Genomic DNA, 21,350 nt, shown 5'->3' on the forward strand with positions numbered 1-21,350 from the left:
AGGCTTCATCCCAGGGATGCAGGAATGGTTCAATATATGGAAATCCATCATTGTAATGCACTATATAAATAAACTCAAAGAAAAAAAAAACCACATGATCATTTCATTAGATGCTGAGAAAGCATTTGACAAAATTCAACACCCTTTCATGATAAAAGTCCTGGAAAGATCAGGAATTCAAGGCCCTTACCTAAACATAGTAAAAGCAATATACGGCAAACCAGTAGCCAACATCAAACTAAACGGAGAGAAACTTGAAGCAATCCCACTAAAATCAGGGACTAGACAAAGCTGTCCACTCTCTCCCTACTTATCCAATACAGTACTCGAAGTCCTAGCGAGAGCAATCAGACAACAAAAGGAAGAAGTCAAAATATCACTATTTGCAGAAGATATGATTGTATACTTAAGTGACCCCAAAAGTTCCACCAGAGAACTACTAAGCCTGATAAACAACTTCAGCAAAGTGGCTGGGTATAAAATTAACTCAAACAAATCAGTAGCCTCCCTCTACTCAAAGAATTAACAGGCTAAGAAAGAAATGAGTGCAATGACACCGTTCATGATAGTAAAAAAAATAACGTAAAATACCTCGGTGTGACTCTAAGCAAGCAAGTGAAAGATCTGTATGACAAGATCTTCAAGTCTTTGAAGAAAGAAATCGAAGATCTCAGAATATGGAAAGATCTCCCATGCTCATGGTTTGGCAGGATTGATCTAAAAATGGCCATTTTGCCAAAAGCAATCTACAGATTCAATAGAATCCCCATCAAAATTCCAACTCAGTTCTTCAAAGAGCAATTTGCAAATTCATTTGAAATAACAAAAAACCCAGGACAGCAAAAACTATACTCAACAATAAAAAAACTTCTGGGGAAATCACTATCCCTGACCTCAAGCTGTATTACAGAACAATAGTGATAAATAGTACATGGTATTGGTACAGAAACACGCAGGTAGATCAATGGAATAGAATTGAAGACGCAGAATTGAATCCACATAACCATGGTCACTTGATTTTTGACAAAGGAGCCAAAACCATCAAATGGAAAAAAGATAGCAGTTTCAGCAAATGGTGCTGGCTCAACTGGAGGTCAGCATGTAGAAGAATGCAAATCGACCCTTTTTTTTTTTTTTTGGAGCTTGGGACCGAACCCAGGGCCTTGCGCTTGCTAGGCAAGCGCTCTACCACTGAGCTAAATCCCCAACCCCAATCGACCCATTTTTATCACCAGGTACAAAGCTTAAGTCCAAGTGGATCAAGGACCTTCACATCAAACCAGATACACTCAAACTAATAAAAGAAAAAGTGGGGAAGAGTCACATGGGCACTGGGGAAATTTCCTGAACAGAACACCAATGGCTTATGCTCTAAGATCAAGAATGGACAAATGGGATCTCATAAAACTGCAAAAGCTTCTGTAAGACAAAGGACACTATCATTAGGACAAAACGACAACCAACAGATTGGGAAAAGATCTTTACCAATCCTACATCTGATAGAAGGGTAATATCCAATATATATAAAGAACTGAAGAACTTAGACTCCAGAGAGCCAGATAACCCTATTAAAAAATGGGGTACAGAGCTAAACAAAGAATTCTCAACTCAGGAATACCAAATGGCTGAGAAGTACCTAAAGAAATGTTCAATATCCCTACTCATCAGGGAAGTGCAAATCAAAGCAAACCTGAGATTCCACCTCACACGAGTCAGAATGGCTAAGATCAAAAACTCAGGTGACGGGGTTGGGGATTTAGCTCAGTGGTAGGGTGCTTGCCTAGCAAGCGCAAAACTCTGGGTCCCCAGCTCCAAAAGAAAGAAAAGAAAAAAAAAAAAAAAAAAAAACAAAACTCAGGTGACAGCAGATGCTGGCGAGGATGTGGAGAAAGAGGAACACTCCTCCATTGTTGGTGGGATTGCGGACTGGTACAACCATTCTGGAAATTAGTCTGGAGGTTCCTCAGATAATTGGACATTCCACTACCTGAGGACCCAGCTATACCTCTCCTGGTCATATACCCAAAAGATGCTCCAACATATAACAAAGACACATGCTCCACTGTGTTCATAGCAGCCTTATTTATAATAGACAGAAGCTGGAAAGAACACAGATGCCCTTCAACAGAGGAATGGATACAGAAAATGTGGTACATCTACACAATGGAGTACTACTCAGCTATCAAAAACAATGACTTCATGAAATTCATAGGCAAATGGATGGAACTAGAAAATATCATCCTGAGTGAGATAACCCAGTCACAAAGGAACACACATGGTATGCACTAAGTGATAAGTGGATATTAGCTCAAAAGCTTGGAATACCTAAGAAACAATTCACAGATCATATGAAGCTCAAGAAGAAGGAAGACCAAAGTGCAGATGCTTCAGTCCTTCTTAAAAGGGAGAACAAAAACATTCATAGGAAGAGATATGGAGGAAAAGTCTGGAGCAGAGAGTGAAGGAATGGCAATTCAGAGCCTGCCCCACCTGGGGATCCAATCCATATACATACTGCCACAACCCAAACAATACTGCTGATGCCAAGAAGTGCAAACTGACAGGAGCCTGATATAGCTGTCCCCTGAGAGGCTCAGCCAGAGCAGGACAAATACAGAGGCAAATGCTAGCAGCAAACCATTGAACTCAGAACAGGGTCCTCATTAGAGGAGTTAGAGAAAGGATTGAAGGAGCTGATGGGATTTGCAACCACATAAGAACAATGCTGGGTTGGGGATTTAGCTCAGTGGTAGAGTGTTTGCCTAGCAAGCGCAAGGCCCTGGGTTCAGTCCTCAGCTCAGGCAAAAACAAAACAAAACAAAACAAAACAAACAAACAAACAAAAAACAACAATGCCAACCAATCAGAGCTCCCAGGGACTAAACCACTACCCAAAGACTATACATGCACAGACCCATGGCTCCAACTGCATATGTAGCAGAGGATGGCTTTGTTGGGCACCAATGGGAGGAGAAGCCCTTGGTCCTGCCAAGGCTGGAACTCCCCCCCCACCCCTAGTGTAGGGGACTGTCAGGGTGGGAAGGTGGGAAGGGGTAAGTAGTTGTGGGGGGAACACCCTCATAGAAGGGGGAGGGGCGATAGGATGGGGAGGGGAGCTTATGGCCAGGAAACTAGGAAAGGGGATAACATTAAAATATAAATAACCCCCCCCAAAAAAAAAACCACACAAATAAAACTGACCTGTTTCAATGGGTTAATAGAGATACAAAACAAATACTATGGTAAAAGAATATATTTACTGGGTCAGTGATTTGGTTTAAGAGGGAGAGGTGCTTGGCACCAAGCCTGAGGCATCAGTATATCCCTGGGACACAAAGGTAAAAGAGAAAACTGACTTCTGCAAGTCGGCTTCCGACCCCTAGCCACATGTACGGGGTATACAATCTGCCCCCTACCCCAAATAAATATTAAGCACAGTAAAGTATGCAGCACCTAGGGATACCTAACCATGTGAAAACGTGCATGACATGATTCTTTTGGAACCCTCCCACTCTCAGGAGTTCTCCTATGTTTGCCCTAAAGTAGAAGTTGTTATCTTCTCAAAGGGGCCAGAGAGACGAAACAGCTCAGCGGGTGAAGTTACTTGCTGTGCAAACCTAACAGCATAATACTGAGTCCCTCCAACACAGGAGAAAACCAACTTTCAAAGTGCCCCAACTCCACACTCATGCTGTGGCGTGTGCACAGAGATACACACTGTGTCAACTAGTTTTATGGTAAACCTGACACCAGCTAGAGTCACCTGAGAGGGGGAAACCCCAAGAAGAAAATGCCTCCCTCCATAGGATTAGATTATAGATGAGGCTGCAAGGCATTTTCTCAGTTAGTGGTCAGAAAGGGAGTATCCAACCCACTGTGGGTGAGGCCATTCCTGGTCCTGGGTTCTGTACAAAGGCAGGCCGAGTAAAGCCTGAGAGCCAGCCAGAGAGCAGCACCCTCCTCAGCCTATGCAGCTGCTCCTGCCTCCAGTTCCTAGCCTGCTTGAGTTCCCATCTTGATTTCCTTTGACGGCACACAACGATATGGTCACATCAAGGGAAACCCTAACTAAGATAGGAAGTCAGTCATGTACACAGACACAGACACAGACACAGACACAGACACAGACACAGACACAGACACACACACACACACACACACGTCTGTGTACAAATAAGCAATACAATTATATAACATTTTGACAGGAATTTAAAGTTTTAGGAAATGCAAAGTTACCCAGTGTGGAAGTTTTCCCTCGGGATATAATTTTCTGATCTCTGTGACTGCAAAGTAGGCTGGCAACAGGCAGGCATTTCGTTCCAAGATATACGCTATAACCTAAAACAAACAAAAAGCATTATTCTTGACTAGCCTCACACACACACACACACACACACACACACACACACACACAAAATTCAAATACACGACAGCAACAACAGAAAAGTAAGTTAGCAAATAGGGCTGGGCAATAAGTCAGTTGGTAAAGTGCTTGTATCTGTGTGGGAGCCCTCGAAATGCTGATTAAAAAGACTCACTTCGGGGCTGGGGATTTAGCTCAGTGGTAGAGCGCTTACTTAGGAAGCGCAAGGCCCTGGGTTCGGTCCCTAGCTCCGAAAAAAAGAACCAAAAAAAAAAAAAAAAAAAAAAAAAAAAAGACTCACTTCTGGTAATCAGGAGGAATAAATTCAAGAGTCTGTTGTATATCATGACTGCAGTTAATCAGAATATATTATAAACTTGAAAATGGCTATGTAGGTCTTTTTTTTTTTTTTTTCGGAGCTGGGGACTGAACCCAGGGCCTTGTGCTTGCTAGGCAAGCGCTCTACCACTGAGCTAAATCCCCAACCCGGCTATGTAGGTCTTATAAAGGTAATCGTATCTGAGATTCCAACGTTTGGGAAGTGGAGACAGAGAATCTGGAGTTCAGGCCTATCCTCACCTAAGCTGCAAATTAGTTCAGTGTCAGTGGGGGTTACATGATACTTGACAGAAAATCAAAAGACTGTGAGGTAAACTATGCCAAACTGCTTCCCTTAACCATTCCACAAGGTAAATGTATGTGTGTGCACAGCCTTAAAAACAGCAGAATTATTACTTTAAAAATTAGTAGAGGGGGCTGGGGATTTAGCTCAGTGGTAGAGCGCTTACCTAGGAAGCGCAAGGCCCTGGGTTCGGTCCCCAGCTCCGAAAAAAAGAACCAAAAAAAAAAAAAATTAGTAGAGGAATTCTCTTAGAGAATTATAAAAATGAAGGCTATTAACAATAGAATGCATTTTTGGTAATACCTTAAAATGCTTTAAAGAGTTACAGGTTTAAGATGGTAACAGGAAAAAAGAATAACTATTACAGTATTATTAATAGTTTAAAAAGACAAACGTGGCCATTGTCTGTCTTATAACGATTTAAAATACTTTAGTCTCATTACTCCTTTCATAACTATCTAGCATAAATTAAATTTTTAAAATTTCCTTTTGCAAGCCAGGAGCAATGAAGTAAGAGTGTCTTTGAAACCAAAAATGACTTGGGCTGAGATGTAGCTCAGTGGCAGGTCACATGATTAAAAACAACTGATTTCATTTCAGTAGAAGGAACTACACATTCTACAACTATTCCAAGTTACGAGTGTGTGTGTGCTGTGTGAGTTATGTGCATGTGTGCAGTTGTCCGTGTGTGTCAGGTATCCTCCTAGCGTTTTCTGCTGGGTTCACTGACCAGCCACTCTCTGACCCACAGCACCAGGGCTATGGCACTGGCCAGTAGCAGGATGCGTGCCTGGTTCCTTTACTGAACTCTCTCTTGTCTAACAGCAAGTGCTCTTCCCCACTGAGCCATCTCCCCAGCTCCAGCCCCTGTGTATTTGAAAAGCACACACCAAAACAAACCAAGAGGGGGTGGGGATTTAGCTCAGTGGTAGAGCGCTTGCCTAGCAAGCGCAACGCCCTGGGTTCGGTCCCCAGCTCTGAAAAAAAGAAAAAAAAAAACAAAAACAAAAACAAACCGAGATATGAGCGGCATGTTTAAATTACCTCTCTTGCTGCCAGAAGCTGCTGGACAACAGCAGAGCTTACAGTATTCGGGATTGTCAAGATTTTCTCCAAAATCACTTTCAGGAGGTCTCGAACACCCTGATAGGTATAAAGATGATGACGTGAGTTGAACCAAAAGGTAAGTGTAAAGTCTCTACGTGAGGCAGAATAGCCAGGTTTCAGGAGTGGACACCGCTTCAAGGTCACACTTTTGGATTTTTCCAAATCATTCCTAACACTAACCTAAGAAGCATAATGCTCTATAATAGGACAAAATCCCGCATGAACAATGAAAGTGAGCTAGAAGTCAAGTGGAGCTTTCTATTCAGCCGACCTCTGGTCGTAAAAACCGTGAAGCGTTCCTACTCTTACAAAGGTTAAGAGAGCACAGCTTTGCTATGTGCAGAGATGGTGTAACACTCTGGGGACCTGGGTAAGGATATTCAGTTTGAGTACAAAGAAAATAATCTGAGAAGTCTGCTGTGACTAATTTAGGGTCACTGTGATTTAAAGTCACTGTCTACTTGGTCACTACTGGATCGTTTCAGATGGAGGGCTATACAGACATAGAGCATAAAGCCACACACTGGCAATTCCTTGACAAAGGACGGTAACAAAAGTACATGAAGGAACATGGTCTTCCAGCTGTGGCTGTGACGCTCCTGAGCTGGACCCTGAAGTACACGGAGACGCTCTGCTGCAACTGGTGTTTGGTCAGCTGCGGAACCCTAAAGGCGTCCAGTAAGGAAGGACACAATTCTAAAGACACCAACACAGAAGTCTCGATCCACAAATCCCGCTCTGTCCTCCTCATTTCACAAGACAACGAAAGAACTCTGGCATCAGACATGGATTCTGCCTTGTGACTGCCCATTTTATTATAAAAACATATTAGTCCTGTGTATGTTTTAAAATGTTGGGAGTTGACCATAAGTCAACTGAATAGTTTTAAATCCCTTCAGCACATATGAGAAAAAGTCAAGTTATGAATACTCTCTGCTTTGTTGCTCATGAGAAGAGTCACACCCTGTTTTTAAAACAAACATGTCAGGAAGCAATCACTTTTTATAATTGGGAAACAATACCTTATAATCCACTCCTCCAATGATTTTCCGAACCAGCTTAAATGTTAAGGCCCAAAGCTGTGTTCTTTCCCATTCAAGAGTGTCAGAGTTTATCAAAGATTCACAAACCATCCTGGGGGGAAGGAAAGAGCATTCAGTTACAACAGAGAATCCTAAAGATTTTCTAATGGCTACTGTATATGCAACTGATTTTTACTTAGAAGAAAGCTCAAACATTAAGTAGAACTAAATGATGTAGAAATGCTATATGATTCGCTAGAAAAACGAACCTCTCATAAACTTTTGGCTAAACATTTACCATCTGCCAAGTGGTGGCAGACTGTATTTTCTTCCAGATGACTGCACTACATTTCCATATGCTTCTGTGAAGCACGGTACTGATACACACACACCCTTGAGAGCTAGAGGGACGGGCTATGGTGTCTGGGCAGTTTTAAGGCTATGTTATGGCAAGGATGTGAGGCTACTTCTTCTTTTTTTAAGAGTGATTTATTTATTATATATAAGTACACTGTAGGTGTCCTCAGAAACACCAGAAGAGGGCATCAGATCTCATTACAGATGGTTATGAGCCACCATGTGGTTGCTGGGATTTGAACTCAGGACCTCTGGAAGAGCAGTCAGTGATCTTAATCACTGGGCCATCTCTCCGGCCCATGAGGCTACTTCTTGATTATACTTCTTTGGTGAACTTCTGAATGCTACTGGGCTGTGAGAAAGCCAAGTCACAGTAGACAACACCTGTAGTCTGGAGGAAGGCCCTAACAGACGACTGAGTGTGGAAGGGACTTCAGTCCTTGCCACAGTGGCTATAATTACAAAGCACTATGAAAGCAAACACAGGGCTGGAAATGGCTGCGGTTCGCACCTCACAGTGCTCTTGCACAAGCCCCGAGTTCAGTTCCCAGAACCCATGTCAGGTAGCCCACACCATCTGCCAACCCCAGCTCCAAAGGGTCTAACGCCCTCTCCCGGCCTCCTCAGGCATAGCTACATATACTGCAACCACTAACACAGATGCGTATACATAAAAACAGAATAAACTTAAAACAGAAAGCCTGCCTCATAAGCCAACTTACAGATGAGCTCCACACCTCCGTCCCATCCCTTGTTTCTGTACAACAACCTCAAAGCTATTCCGCAACTTGACAATGAAGGGTCTTCCCACTGCCCATCCCCACCCAAACATACCTGGGTGGAAGAAGACCAGTCTCAACTGCCATGGCTAAGCAGTCATAGAGAAAGGAAATCCTTTTCGGGCTATGTTGGCCGTGAATAAATTTAACAATCCACTGGACACACTGTTCATGAGACTCCTAAAAGTCAGAAAACACTTTTATTTTGGGCCTGAGGTTTCGATTTCAAACTCACACATATTATACCTGAAAGTCAATCAACACTGTAAAGGAAATAGTTCTCCGTGAACATCCATAAATGAAAATGATTTCTGAAAGAGCACGATGAAAAGAGTCAGATTCGGGGCTGGGGATTTAGTTCAGTGGTAGAGCGCTTACTTAGGAAGCGCAAGGCCCTGGGTTCGGTCCCCAGCTCCGAAAAAAAGAACCAAAAAAAAAAAAAAAAAAAGAGTCAGATTCAGCCATGGGCACGGGAGTGCCGGCCTATAAACCTAGTACCTGAAGGGGGAGGCGTGGGTAAGGCCACCCTGGGCCGTGTATAGATTCCTAAGTCAACCCGAGTTATAGCTAGCAGAGACTGTCCTCAACCAAATAAATAAGTATTTGTTATATCAATTGTAAAATCTTACCATTATATAAATTAAACTTTCACCATGAGACCTCCAAAATAGTTAAGATTATATTAACAGACTCATAGCCGACTGAAAACTCATTTATTTGTATCTTTCTATATCGCTACATAAACATCCTGTAAGGTCGCACAGTAAGTCACTAAATGCTTAGGGAATTACATTAGCAATTTCATGTGCCGTTAAGGAGCTCGGCACACACGGCACTTGCTGTGTTGAGTTTGATTCCCAGGACCCATATAGTAGAGAAAGATTCTCCCTTATAAGCTGTTTTCTGACCTGTACACAAGTACTGTCACACACACACACACACACACACACACACACACACACACACACACACACCAAAAAGAAAAAAAGCCCAACAAATATTTAAAAATTAAAAATGCATAAAATATGCTAAATATTGAAAGAAACACAAAGTAACATTTTACCAAGATAAAACTCAGTGCTTGATACACAAGGATAAGAAATTATTACTATTCCAGTGTATGCCTTTAAGGAATTAAATCAGTTGTTGGTGTTGAGAATGTAAACTAGATAACTCTCATAAGAAATAATTAGGTAATTTCCACAAAATCATAAATTGCTGGGGTGGTTATGAACGCTTACATCCCAGTACTGAGGAGGAAGAGACAGGAGGGTCATAAGCCCATAACCAATCTGGACTACATATCAAGTCCCAGGCAAATCAAGGTTACAGAGACTGTGTCATGTGTGTTACACACCTCCCCTCTGTAACTAAGGAAAAAAACAAAACAACTAGCTTTTGATTATCAATCCGATGCCTGGTCAATAGCATGATTTACTGTGACACTACTTAAAGTAGAAAACTGAAGAGAAACATCTAGCTAAGTGTGGTGGTCCATGCTATGATGCCAGGAAGCAAAAGAAGGGAAATGCTAAAAGTTCAACTCTAGCCCGGGCTACATAGCAAACCTTTATCTGGAAAAAAAAGAAAGAAAAATTTGAAAGCAAGAAGGTAGTTAGTAAATAAAGGAGGTAAGGACACATAACAATATGCTACACCACTATAAGAAATAAGAAATAGGGTCTGGAGAGATGGCTCAGTGGTTAAGAGCACTGACTGTCCTTCCAGAGGTCCTGAGTTCAATTCCCAGCAACCACATGCTGGCTCACATGTGGTTATGTGTAATGGAATCTTCTGGTGTGTGTCTGAAGACAGCTACCGTGTATTCATATAAATAAAAATAAATAAATCTTTTTTAAAAAAGGGGGTGGGGCGTCAAAAGTCATTAATTGGATGATGAACAGGAAATGTCTTACCTGAGAAAGTCCATTCCAAAACTGCCGGAAGGCTGCCAAACAGCTAATAAGTTTTGTTTTTTCATCCTCGGGGGTATCCATAAACATGCTGAAAAACAAAAATCGCATTATTTGCTACTAGTTTTAAAAGAGTACACAGCCAGTAAGGTAAATGTTTTTAACTCCCCCAAACCAACTTAAGTGACATCTAACAAAGATAAATCTACAAACAAAAACCCCACAAAAATCTGCCTGCCACATACTCACCCTGGGAAAGCCTCTTCTATAATTTCTGTTTTCTGCAAACAAACAAATAAAAAATAGTAAACGATCTGAATACTAAAAGGAGGTGGGTTGGAAATGTCCCCTAAAGAAATATTCTCGGGCAATATTGTGCAAGACATTATCGGGACCGCGACGAGAACTAACTATACTTTCTCGGATCTGACAGCAGTCCGGGGGACCGCCACCCTAGTTCAAACGCCCATGTCAACACAGTGGGCAGGGAAGAAGCTGCCCCAAGCCCAGAGTTGGACCTGCAGCCTGCCCCTCCCGGAGCCATTGCCCTGGGTTACGGACAGTTGCACTCACCACCACCTCCTCGAAAATGCTCTGCAGTTGCGTCTCCATTGGTACCATCGAGTCCCGGCCTTCCGGGGTACCCGGCAACCACCGGGTGAACCCCTAGACCTGGGAAGAATGGAGCGAGGGGGCGGAGCCACCAACAGGAAGCCGCCGCTCTTTCTGTTACTTCCTTTGGTGCTCCGCAAATGAGCCTGCCCGGTGCTCACCCGTTACCAGCCCCTCCAAAATCCGTATCTCTGCTTGATGGTTCTGCGTGCTGATGTGGCCCGCAAGCTGACAACGCTGCTTGATCGCTGACACAGCCTTGGACAGCAAGGCCACCACCTCCTGGCTGGAGCCGGAGCTGCGTCCAGCCTGGCTTCTCGGACGCGGCTCCTTGTAGTTCACTTATATATAGCCCAGAAGCACAAGGGCTGCAGCCAGAACCAAGTGGGTGACTGTCAAGAGCTGACCTCGTTGAAGCAGTTGATAACACGTTATTCTTGCCCAATAGAATCCAAGTCTTCACTATGGTAGCCTCAGTAGCTAGCACAGTGATGGGTATGTCGTCATCTTTTATTGGATGTTGAAAAAAAAAAACCCGGAATAAACGCATTATTATTAATTTGCAAGTAAGTGGCTGTATTAAGCACGTCATTGTAAAACAGACTATTTCCCACCATCCTGGTAAATTTCTGACATCATATGTGCCCACTGGCTCAGTCACACAGCCCTACATCCAGAAACCATTTTCAAACTATATCGTCGTTAATTTTCCACATCCTTGATATTTATGACTAGACTGTTTAAATTTGTCTACTATCAGACAATTTCTCATAAGTTTATTTGTGGTTCGAATACATTTTGTATTTAAGTTTTTCACCTTATATAGCCACCATTTTTCCTTGACATACTTGCTTTCTCCCACCTCTCTTCGCACCCCTCCTCTTTTTTCTCCTCTCCCTTCTCCTTTTGTCTCCCCCCAGATTTCTCACTTCCTCTCCTCTTGTCTTTCAAGACAGGGTCTAGTATAGTCTGGGCTAACCTGGAGCTCACTATATAGCCCAGGTTAGCCTTGAAATCACAATCTAAAAATCTGCCTGAACCTCCTGAGCGATGGAGTGTTTTCTTGTTTTCTAAAACACTCTCTTTTGCTGTAGATTGATTTTTTTTTAAGATTTATTTATTTAATGTATATGAGCATACTGTTGCTGTCTCCAGGCACACCAGAAGAGGGCACCAGATCCTATTTCAGATGGTTGTGAGCCACCATGTGGTTGCTGGGAATTGAACTCAGGACCTCTGGAAGAGCAGTCAGTGCTCTTAACCACTGAACCATCTCTCCAGCCCCTGTAGATTGATTTTAATGAATACTTTTATTTATTTTTTGTTATTGTCTCTCCTAAAGCCATGCATGGTGCTATTCATACGTTTTCTTCCAGAAACTTTGTTCTAGTTTTGGTTTTTAAGTCCATACTTTTCTCGAAGTAGCTTTCATGACTGCTGGTCAGTTTTCATACAATTTTTATTCCTGGGGGAGATGTAAATAAATGTTTATAAACCCTAAATGGAGGGCATTGACAGATTAAAGAAAGAACCATTCAAATCCAGGTTGGTGAAACAATGAGATTATAGTTACTTATAGGAGCACGGTGACTCAGGCATCCTCGTTACTGGGAACTCCTACTCCAAGCGTCAATGACTTACACAAAGTTATACCAGTGGACAGTACCCTCCTGATAAAATATTCACTTTTAACACAATGTTAGAGAACAGAGGGGTCTTCTGGGGAATCTTGTAAAGACCATCTTGAGTTTCCATGGAGACTTTATTTTACTGTATTGTATTTTATAGTTTTGAGACAGGGTATTTTTGTACCCCAAGATGACCATGAACTCACTATGTAGCAGAGTGACCTTGAATATTTGATCCTTCTATTATAGTGGAGAGAGGTGGGATGCCCCTGAGGCTTTCTGCCAGGAAGAAGTGTTTATTTGTGCCCGTGCTAGCTCAGAGGATCCACATCCAAAAGTTGAGCCCCAAGCACCACACCTCAGGGTGTAGCCTTATATACCCTTCCTTTGTTCCCCTTTACATCCTACCTCCTTTGTCTCTCTTACATGGTACCATACATTCAGATTAGGTGATCTATGTTACAGAGTCATGAATACCTTCATAAATATTAATTCCACCACATTGTCTTCCCTTTGTCATGAGAAGGCCCTTACCACACTACCTTTACCTTCTGAATACTGAAGCTACAAGTTTATGCTGCCATGCCTGTTTTAGGTGGTCGAGGTTGGGGTTTAAATTTGGGTTTCGGTTGCATTGGGGTTAGAGTTAGGGTTAGGACTGAACCCAGGTTAGGGATAGGTTTGCTAGACTTAGGTTAGCATTAAACCCAGAGCTTCTGGCTTGCTAGACAAGCAGTCTACCGGTAAGGACACATTCCCATCCCATCTCATGTGGATCTCAGGCAACTGAGCCTGCTCTGCTCTGACAGTGAAGCACGCACTACTTCCTGGGAGACGCTGAGCAAGAAGCTAGTGATTTCCCAAGTCATAGTCTGCAGAAACTTAGTTTCCCAGCAAGTGTAAATGGCATCCAATCACCGTATGGCATTGCTTACTGGATCGTAACTACTAAACACTGGGATGAACTATTTAATTTTCTAGTTGGAGAATAGCTTGGAGACGTACGCACTGAGGGAGGCTCGCTAGGGATGTGATAGGAAAGACTGGGTAGTTTAAATAATAGCGATTTATGTTGATGTTGTTACAGTTCTAGAAGACAGAAGTCTAAGATGAAGGGACTGACTTTCAGGGCTGGTTTCTTTTGGGGCCTCTCTCCTTGGCTGGTAGATGGATATCTTCAGTTTTCTTGTTGTCTTTCCTTTGTGTGGCCGAGGCTGCTACTGATCCTTCATACTCTCCTCTTTTTTCTTCCTCTTCCCTTGTCTTCTACTCTGTGATAAGGCTTGTCTTCTTCTCTGTTCCTAGGCTGGTCTTGAGCTCAGCCTTCTGAATATGTATGCTTATACATATAGACCTATACTAAGGTCAGCCTTTAATCAGAAAAGATACCAATATCTTGGTGTAAACTTGCTAAATGACCTTCAGGTCCCTCCCACTCCTTACTGAGTAGCTATATTCCTGAATAAACAAGCTAAATTATCTTCATGTTCCAACCTTTATCGAGTAGACATATCCTGGCACAGACAGGCTAAATGATCATCAGATCCTACCCCTTACTGAGTAGCTATAAGTAGAAGATAAGTTTTAGGGAAAGAAGACTCGGTTTTGAAGATACGACTACCTGCAGGTTTTCTATGTGCTAGTGCAGGGGTTTTCAACCTGTGGGTCATGACTCCCGCAGGGCAACAAATCAGATATCCTATCTATCAGGTATTTATAGCTCAGAACAGTAGCAAAACTGCAGTTATAAAGTAGTGACAACATAGTTCTCTAGCTGGGGATCACCACAGAAAAGCTACATGGAAGGGTTGCAGTTTTAGGAAGGATGAGAGCCACCGTTCAAGCATCCATGCGTGTATGAGCAGCTCTAATTAGACCTAGTGGGTCATCAACCAAACAAGACATGAAGTTTGGAGGAGGGCACACTGAGGCAATATGAGGAGAACTGGAGTGGCAAATGGGGATTAAATAGGATCACATTTCATCGTATGCACACATAAAATTCTCAATAAATTCACAGGTAAAATTTTACACTTGTTTACATATCTGTGTGCACGTGCCACGGCATGAGTGTGGAGGTCAGGGGTCAACTGTGGGCTCCAGAGATTGACCTCAGGCCACCAGCATCTGCCATTACTGCTGAGCCATCTCCCTGGCCCTCTTTTTAAATAAACCCCAACTCCACTTCATTCTTTCTTTTTTGTTTCTGGAAAATATATTCTGGGTTAAACCCAAGGATCCAGTTTTGCCTCAGTCGAGGTCCCTGAAGAGTTCAGGGAAACATTCAGGTGGATAAGTCTCTGTCCCTGCTTCCACAGATATCTGGGCACAATCACTCTGCCCAGACCTCCTAAATTTCTTCTTCTCGTGTAGCCTATAACTAGTAGATGGCACAGCAGAGACTCAGCCACACTAATGCTTCGTCCTAGCCACTTCTGGTAGCAGAAAATTATACAGCATTTATTTTTTAAAATCTTTACATTTATTTATCTTATATAAGTACCCTGGAGCTGTCTTCAGACACACCAGAAGAGGGCATCAGGTCCCATGGCTGATGGTTGTGAGCCACCACGTGGTTGCTGGAAATTGAACTCAGGACTTTTGGAAGAGCAGTCAGCGCTCTTAACCACTGAGCCATCTCTCCAACCCAACAGCATTTCTTAATATAAAAAGACAAGGGGCTGGGGATTTAGCTCAGTGGTAGAGCGCTTACCTAGGAAGCACAAGGCCCTGGGTTCGGTCCCCAGCTCCGAAAAAGAGAACCAAAAAAAAAAAAAAAAGACAAAAAGAAAGAGAATCAAGAATCAAGGCTAAGGATGTAACTCAGTGGTTGAGCATTTGCCAAGTATGGCTAAGGTCCTAGGTGCAACCATCAACCCTGTCATCAAAACCCAACAAAAACAAGAAAGAAGGAACAAGGGGACGAAGGATAAGGGAGGAGAGGAAAGGAAAAGAAGATAGGGAGGGAGGGGGAGAGGGGGGAAGGAAGGGGAGAGTTCTCAGCAGAGGAGCTTAGCTGACGTCATCTTAACCAGGTGATCGGGTATTATCAGCAGTGAGAAAATGTGAATCATGCACCATCATGATAGGCTGTCATGAGAACATTGTACGTTTCTCTTCTTTTCTGCCAACACTGCACAATCTTAATCTACTTCATAAAGAAATGTGAAGCTCGCTACCTATGGACATTCACCCAAGCAATGTACTTCATGGAGAATACAAAGGCAAGGTGATGGGCACTCAGTGAAGCAACTGAGAGAGACTCAAGAGAGCTAAGGAAGGCTGAGAAAGGCTTCAAGAACGGAAGAACTGTTCTACGCCAACACAAAGCACGGCTCTCAACAGATTTCCTCATGTAGGAAAGAGAAGTTGGCGAAACCTAATGACAACTGAGCGTGAGACAGGGGACAGAAGGAAACGCTAGGCCCTGATTTTGACAGCTGTGGCAGTATAGAGAAATGCCTTTATCTTTAGAATGCATACATACTTGAGTAGTTTTCAGTGAAAGATCTAAGATTGGGTTGGCAGCTTGTGACGACTCAGAGCGGAAGCTGTGTCAGAAATTTGGGGGAAACAGTTAAAACAGAATGTTGACACTGTGGTTTGAAGATGAAATGTTCCCCACAGGGGCTGGGGATTTAGCTCAGTGGTAGAGCGCTTACCTAGGAAGCGCAAGGCCCTGGGTTCGGTCCCCAGCTCCGAAAAAAAGAACCAAAAAAAAAAAAGAAAGAAAAGAAATGTTCCCCACAGGCCTTTCATATTTGAACAGTGCCCCCCACCTGGAGGAAGTGGGTCACAGCTCAGTCTGCCCCACTTCATGGTCACTTTCTGCTTCCCAAGTGTAGGTACAATGTGGGTGGCCCGCTTCCTGCTTTTACTGCTGTTATCTTCCCAACCATTATGGCCAGTCACTATGAGCCAAAGCAAGCCTAGGCATTAAAATTTTTAATCCATTCATTTCTACGTATGTATGTGTGCACGGGCATGCCGCACTACATGTGTGTAAGTCAGGGGACAGCTTACAGGAGTTCCTTCTGTTACACAGGTTCTTGTTAAGCAATTCTATCACAGCATCGAGAAAGTAACTAAGATACACAAAATGAATCTGTGTGGACCCAACAAAGGGTGAGCATCCAGAATGTTTTTTGTGAAAAGAGACGTATAGTCTGTCACTGTTAGGATGTCAGGACTTCTCACTTGGCAAACTAGTCACACACACACACACACACACACACACACACACACACACACACACACAGTATTGGAAATAGCCAAACCCACAAATGCCCATGTCACTCATATACAGTGGTGTAGGCAGGCAAGTTGGCTCAGCATGTAAAAGCACTTGCTGCCCAACCTAGTAATTTGAATTTGATCCCTAGCACTAAAATTGTGGAAGGAGAACCAACTCAATTTTCAAAAGCTGCCCCTCTGATCTCCAATATATATGCTATGACATGCAAGTACCAGCAAATGTACACACACATACACACACACACACGCACACACATACACACACATACACACATACATATACACACACATACACACATGCACGCACACACGCACATACACACACGTACACACACATGCATGCACATGCATGCATGCACGCAATGCACACATACACGCGCGCGCACGCACACACACACATATACACACACATGCACACACACACATGCACATGCACACACACACACATTGCCAACCAAGAAAACCTACCTGAACTTCAATGCCCAAATGAACTTCAATGCCCAAATGGTGCTCGTTGGTGGGTGGTTTTAACAGTCAACAACTTGGGCTCATCTAGGGAAGGAGTCTCAACGAAGAATTATAAGGATCAGGTTGGCCTGCATGTCACTGGGTGGCATAGGAGGTTATTAGTTGGCATAGAAAAAGGCAGCCCAGGGTTGGGGATTTAGCTCAATGGTAGAGCACTTGCCTAGGAAGCACAAGGCCCTGGGTTCGGTCCCCAGCTCTGAAAAAAAGAACCAAAAAAAAAAAAAAAAGAAAAGAAAAGAAAAAGGCAGCCCAGGGTAGGCAGCATAACTCCCTAGGCTAGGCTCCCCACTGTGTAAGAGTTAAAAAAGCTATTGAGCAAACAAAGATTCGTGCATTTCCTTTTTCTGCTCTTGACTGTGAACACGATGCATTTGTCTTCCTGCAAAAATGGACTACCTGAAACAGTAAAGCCAAATAAACACTTTCTTTTCCCTAACTCTCTTTAGCTCAGAGTATTTGTCATAGCCACAGAAGTTACACACGGGCAAGACTTCACATAGATGCCATATAAGGGCTTGTGTAGCTCTCTTCAGCTTCCAGCTTCTCCAGAGGTTGACCTGATATTTCATGATCTGCCCAATTCATATTGTGAGACCACGTAGGTGACCCACGCCCCCAGGGAAGCCAAGCCACTTCTGTGAGACATGACTTTCCAAGGTCTTGATCCTTTAGAATCAAGGTGAGGGCCAGGTCTTTTTCTGGTCAAAGCTGAGCTCTTTACAAGTTCACTCAGTACTACTGTGTAACCTCCCTTGCCTTAAACCACAATGTCTGTCAAAAAAAAACCAAACACTGAACAGGCTTCATAGTTTTCCTATAGGAGTTTATGCAGACTGGCTCTCCAGTAATGTCTTTTCCAACTTTACAACCATCTGCATGATTTTGCATTTTAAACATCCATAGGTTTAAAATCTTGGATTACTCTTCAGAATGTCTTATAACCAAAATAGGGACTTTTTCTTTTTTATGTGTACCATGGTCCTGTTATGCAACTGGAACTATCTATCTTAGAGAGTGAAGAAATCATTGAAAATTCAAAATTTAGTGCTGTGGTTTGCGTGTGCCCATCAAAGGTCCATTGCTCAATAGGTTGCTAGAATATGACACCGTGGGAGGTGAGGCCTGGTAGAATGAAGCCATGTTACTCAAGATTCGTGGTTTGGTTTTCCCACAACCTCCCTATGCCCCACCACAGGCTCCAACACAGCAGAGCCAGTGACCTGGAACTGAAGTGTGTGAAACAATGTATCATAGCAAACACTTCTGCCTCACAGGTTGCTTTCCTTAGGTATTTTGTTACAGCAGCAGGAAGCTGACGGACAAAGCAACAGCTCTCCATTAGAAGTTGCTCTCTCTGTGTCTGATTCTATACTGATTTTTTTTAAGTACATTTTTTTCTTTTCACAAGAATTAGCTGTTTTTCAAATGATAAGTTAGCTTCGAGGACTTAAGGAGCTTTCTGCGAGCATTGATAGTACACCGACGTGAGGCTAGTCTGACCAAGTCAGATAGATTGGTGACAGTGGAGTAAGGGCATCTCTGTTAGTGCCATGGGGTGACATGAGCTTTGGTGTTGATGGAAAGTATAGTTCTGCGCATACACTACAGATGGCCACAGAAATAATGAGGTCACGCTCCAAGGAGGGAAATACATGGATCATAAGAGGGCTAAATACAACCCAAGGTAACTTGGCTCTGGACTTACAACATTCTAACCTTTCCACAGCACTGAAGTTCTGGTAGTCAGTCATCTTTTTGTAGTCACAGGTTCTACAGGAACTTTGAATTATGGTATATTCAGGTCTATTGTGTGTTTGTGGATGTGCTTTTGTGTGTATTTGTGTGTGTGTGTGTGTACATGGGTGAGTGTGCACGTATGTGTATGTGTTTGTGCATGTACATTTGTGTGTGTGTGAGTGTGTGGGTGTGACTATATATGAATATATTCATATATGTATGAACAAATACACATATATGCATACAGTTTGCTCAGGTCATTCAGCAAGTTTGCAGATCTTTGTGTCAATCTATTTTCTAATCTCACCACTAGCTCTTACCTTAATGGAAATGTTTTCAAAGTTAGTTCCCTTGACTTCCCACTCCATAGCCCAGAAATAATTTGTTTTCAGCATTCCTAATCTCTACTGAAGACAGGCCCCCACACCACTCACAGCTGTCTGCCCTCCCTGGCCTTCACTCCCTACCACTAGGTCCAAGTTACTGTAGCAGATGATTTGAGTGGGTTAATGGATATCCAGAGAGCTGGTAAAATGTTGTTTCTAGTTCTGTCTGATAAACAGAGTTTAATTTATATTAGAAGGCTGACAAAAAAAAATAGTGTTTTTCAAACAGATTAGAAAAAAGCAAAAACCAATTTCCTTCGTTTTAATTGGAGCATGCTTTTTCCTGAGAGTGAGAAAAGATCTAAATAAAGAAAAATGGTTAAAAAAAATCTGGGAAGTTTCTGGACTTGAAGGTGGAGGAAGGAAACTATTTGCTAAGGCATGTGCGTAGCTTCCAACAAAGCCAGAAAGGCCATAATACACCCTTTCCCAGCAAGTCCAGTGAGGGCTTCAGTCATGCTGATAACTGGACTTTTGCCTGGTGTGATTAATACTGGACTTACAATCAACAAAACTATAAAGTAATAAATTCATGCTGTTTAGATATTTCCATGGCAATTTGCAACATCAGTAGCAAAAAACTGTTTGATTTCTTTGTTGAGCTTAGACTATGCTGTATGCTAAGTTTCTCTGCCTCAGGAAAAGCAAAGGTATTTCAGGCTATGCCTTGCCCAGGGACTCCATTTTACAGGAAGCTCTGGACTCCGTTTTGACACTGAAGGATGCTTGTAAACCGAGGAGAATGGACAAAGAACAGACCCACCCAGTACCACCCATATGTCACAGGCTGACAAATGACTTATTTGTGTAAGTAGAAGAGATGCTACCCCACAAACTTCTCATACTGAATTGAGATCGTAGGAACATTAAACTTCTATCAGGTCCAACAACTTATCTGACATGCTGGAAAGGGCGTAACTCCCTCAGCTGGACCCATAAATTGATCAACAGGCAGCAATGATCCCACCCCCACCTGGCACCCGATACCAGGTGAGTGTGCCACCTGTTACCTGATACCAGGTGAGTGTGTGTCAGGGAGCAGCAGAGCGCTCTACCAACCTGAGGTTTTAGCGCAGATCTGTGCCTCTGTAGATGTGGTCCACTAGAGGTCTGTCTGCTCTTATCTGCTCACCCATTTGGGCGTGGACCCACAGTTCCTGCTGGGGGAGCCAGTTTTGTCCTATTGTCTCAGCAGTAGTAGCGGTTCTTCCCTACAGGTGGTTCGCGTTCATTATCTTACCAATATAGACAATGTACACATTCTTTTAAAGATTGATTTATGTATCATTTGTAAGTACACTGTAGCTGTCCTCAGACACACCAGAAGAGGGCATCAGATCCCACTACAGATGGCTGTGAGCCACCATGTGGTTGCTGGGAATTGAACTCAGGACCTCTTGGAAGAGCAGTCAGTGCTCTTAACCACTGAGCCATCTCTCCAGCCCCAATGTACACATTCTGAACAGCCCATCTCCGAAACCCTTGGACTCCCTGTTGTAGCCCCTTTAACTTGTATTCATTCTGTAACTCAGATCAGTTGCTATCTACCACTATCCATATTTACTGTATGATGTGTGACATGAGAGCTAATATTAAAATTAATAGTACAATGGAAGGAGCTGCCTTGGCCAGGTAGGAACATTTGGCAAACTGCTACCATTAAAACGATTGCACCTTGCGAATGTACAGCTAGTTATTCAACAATTCCAGCATCGGTGTGTGTGTGTGTGTGTGTGTGTGTGTGTGTGTGTGTGTGTGTGTGTGCATACATGTGCTTACATACATGACTCAGCAAACATAAGGTGTGTGCAGGAGTCAGTTCTCTCTGACACAAGGGTTCTGAGGCAAGAACTCAGATGGTCAGAGTTGGAGTTAATGTTTGTGTTTAGATTTTTCTCTTCTCCTTTCTTTCTTTCTTTCCTTCTTTCTTTCTTTCTTTCTTTCTTCCTTCCTTCCTTCCTTCCTTCCTTCCTTCCTTCCTTTCTCCCCTTCCTTTCCCTTAGGCCCTCTCTCCCTCCTTCCTGCTTTTCTTTTCCCTCAGT

At 43.0% G+C, this 21,350-nt stretch overlaps 1 protein-coding gene across 4 annotated transcripts in view; it reads right to left on the reverse strand.

The window, feature by feature from the left end:
* Med23 (mediator complex subunit 23) overlaps positions 1 to 11,094 on the reverse strand; it is a 47,376-nt gene extending 36,282 nt beyond the window's left edge. For 3 of the 4 annotated variants that reach the window (XM_087566202.1, XM_087566191.1, XM_087566213.1), the window contains exons 1-7: positions 10,737 to 11,094; positions 10,413 to 10,444; positions 10,167 to 10,254; positions 8,306 to 8,430; positions 7,115 to 7,226; positions 6,030 to 6,128; positions 4,237 to 4,338 (exon numbers count right to left, since the gene is read on the reverse strand). In XM_087566202.1, the coding sequence (XP_087422328.1) occupies positions 4,237 to 4,338; positions 6,030 to 6,128; positions 7,115 to 7,226; positions 8,306 to 8,430; positions 10,167 to 10,254; positions 10,413 to 10,444; positions 10,737 to 10,784 (606 nt within the window). In that variant the 5' untranslated portion in view covers positions 10,785 to 11,094. The remainder of the gene's footprint in view (positions 1 to 4,236; positions 4,339 to 6,029; positions 6,129 to 7,114; positions 7,227 to 8,305; positions 8,431 to 10,166; positions 10,255 to 10,412; positions 10,445 to 10,736) is intronic. The other variant, NM_001277054.1, reaches the window with a different exon arrangement.
* Between the last annotated feature and the right edge of the window lie 10,256 nt (positions 11,095 to 21,350).

The sequence above is a fragment of the Rattus norvegicus genome, chromosome 1 (genome assembly GCF_021556685.1).
Source record: "Rattus norvegicus strain SHRSP/BbbUtx chromosome 1, alternate assembly SHRSP_T2T, whole genome shotgun sequence".
Classification (NCBI taxonomy): Eukaryota; Metazoa; Chordata; class Mammalia; order Rodentia; family Muridae; genus Rattus; species Rattus norvegicus.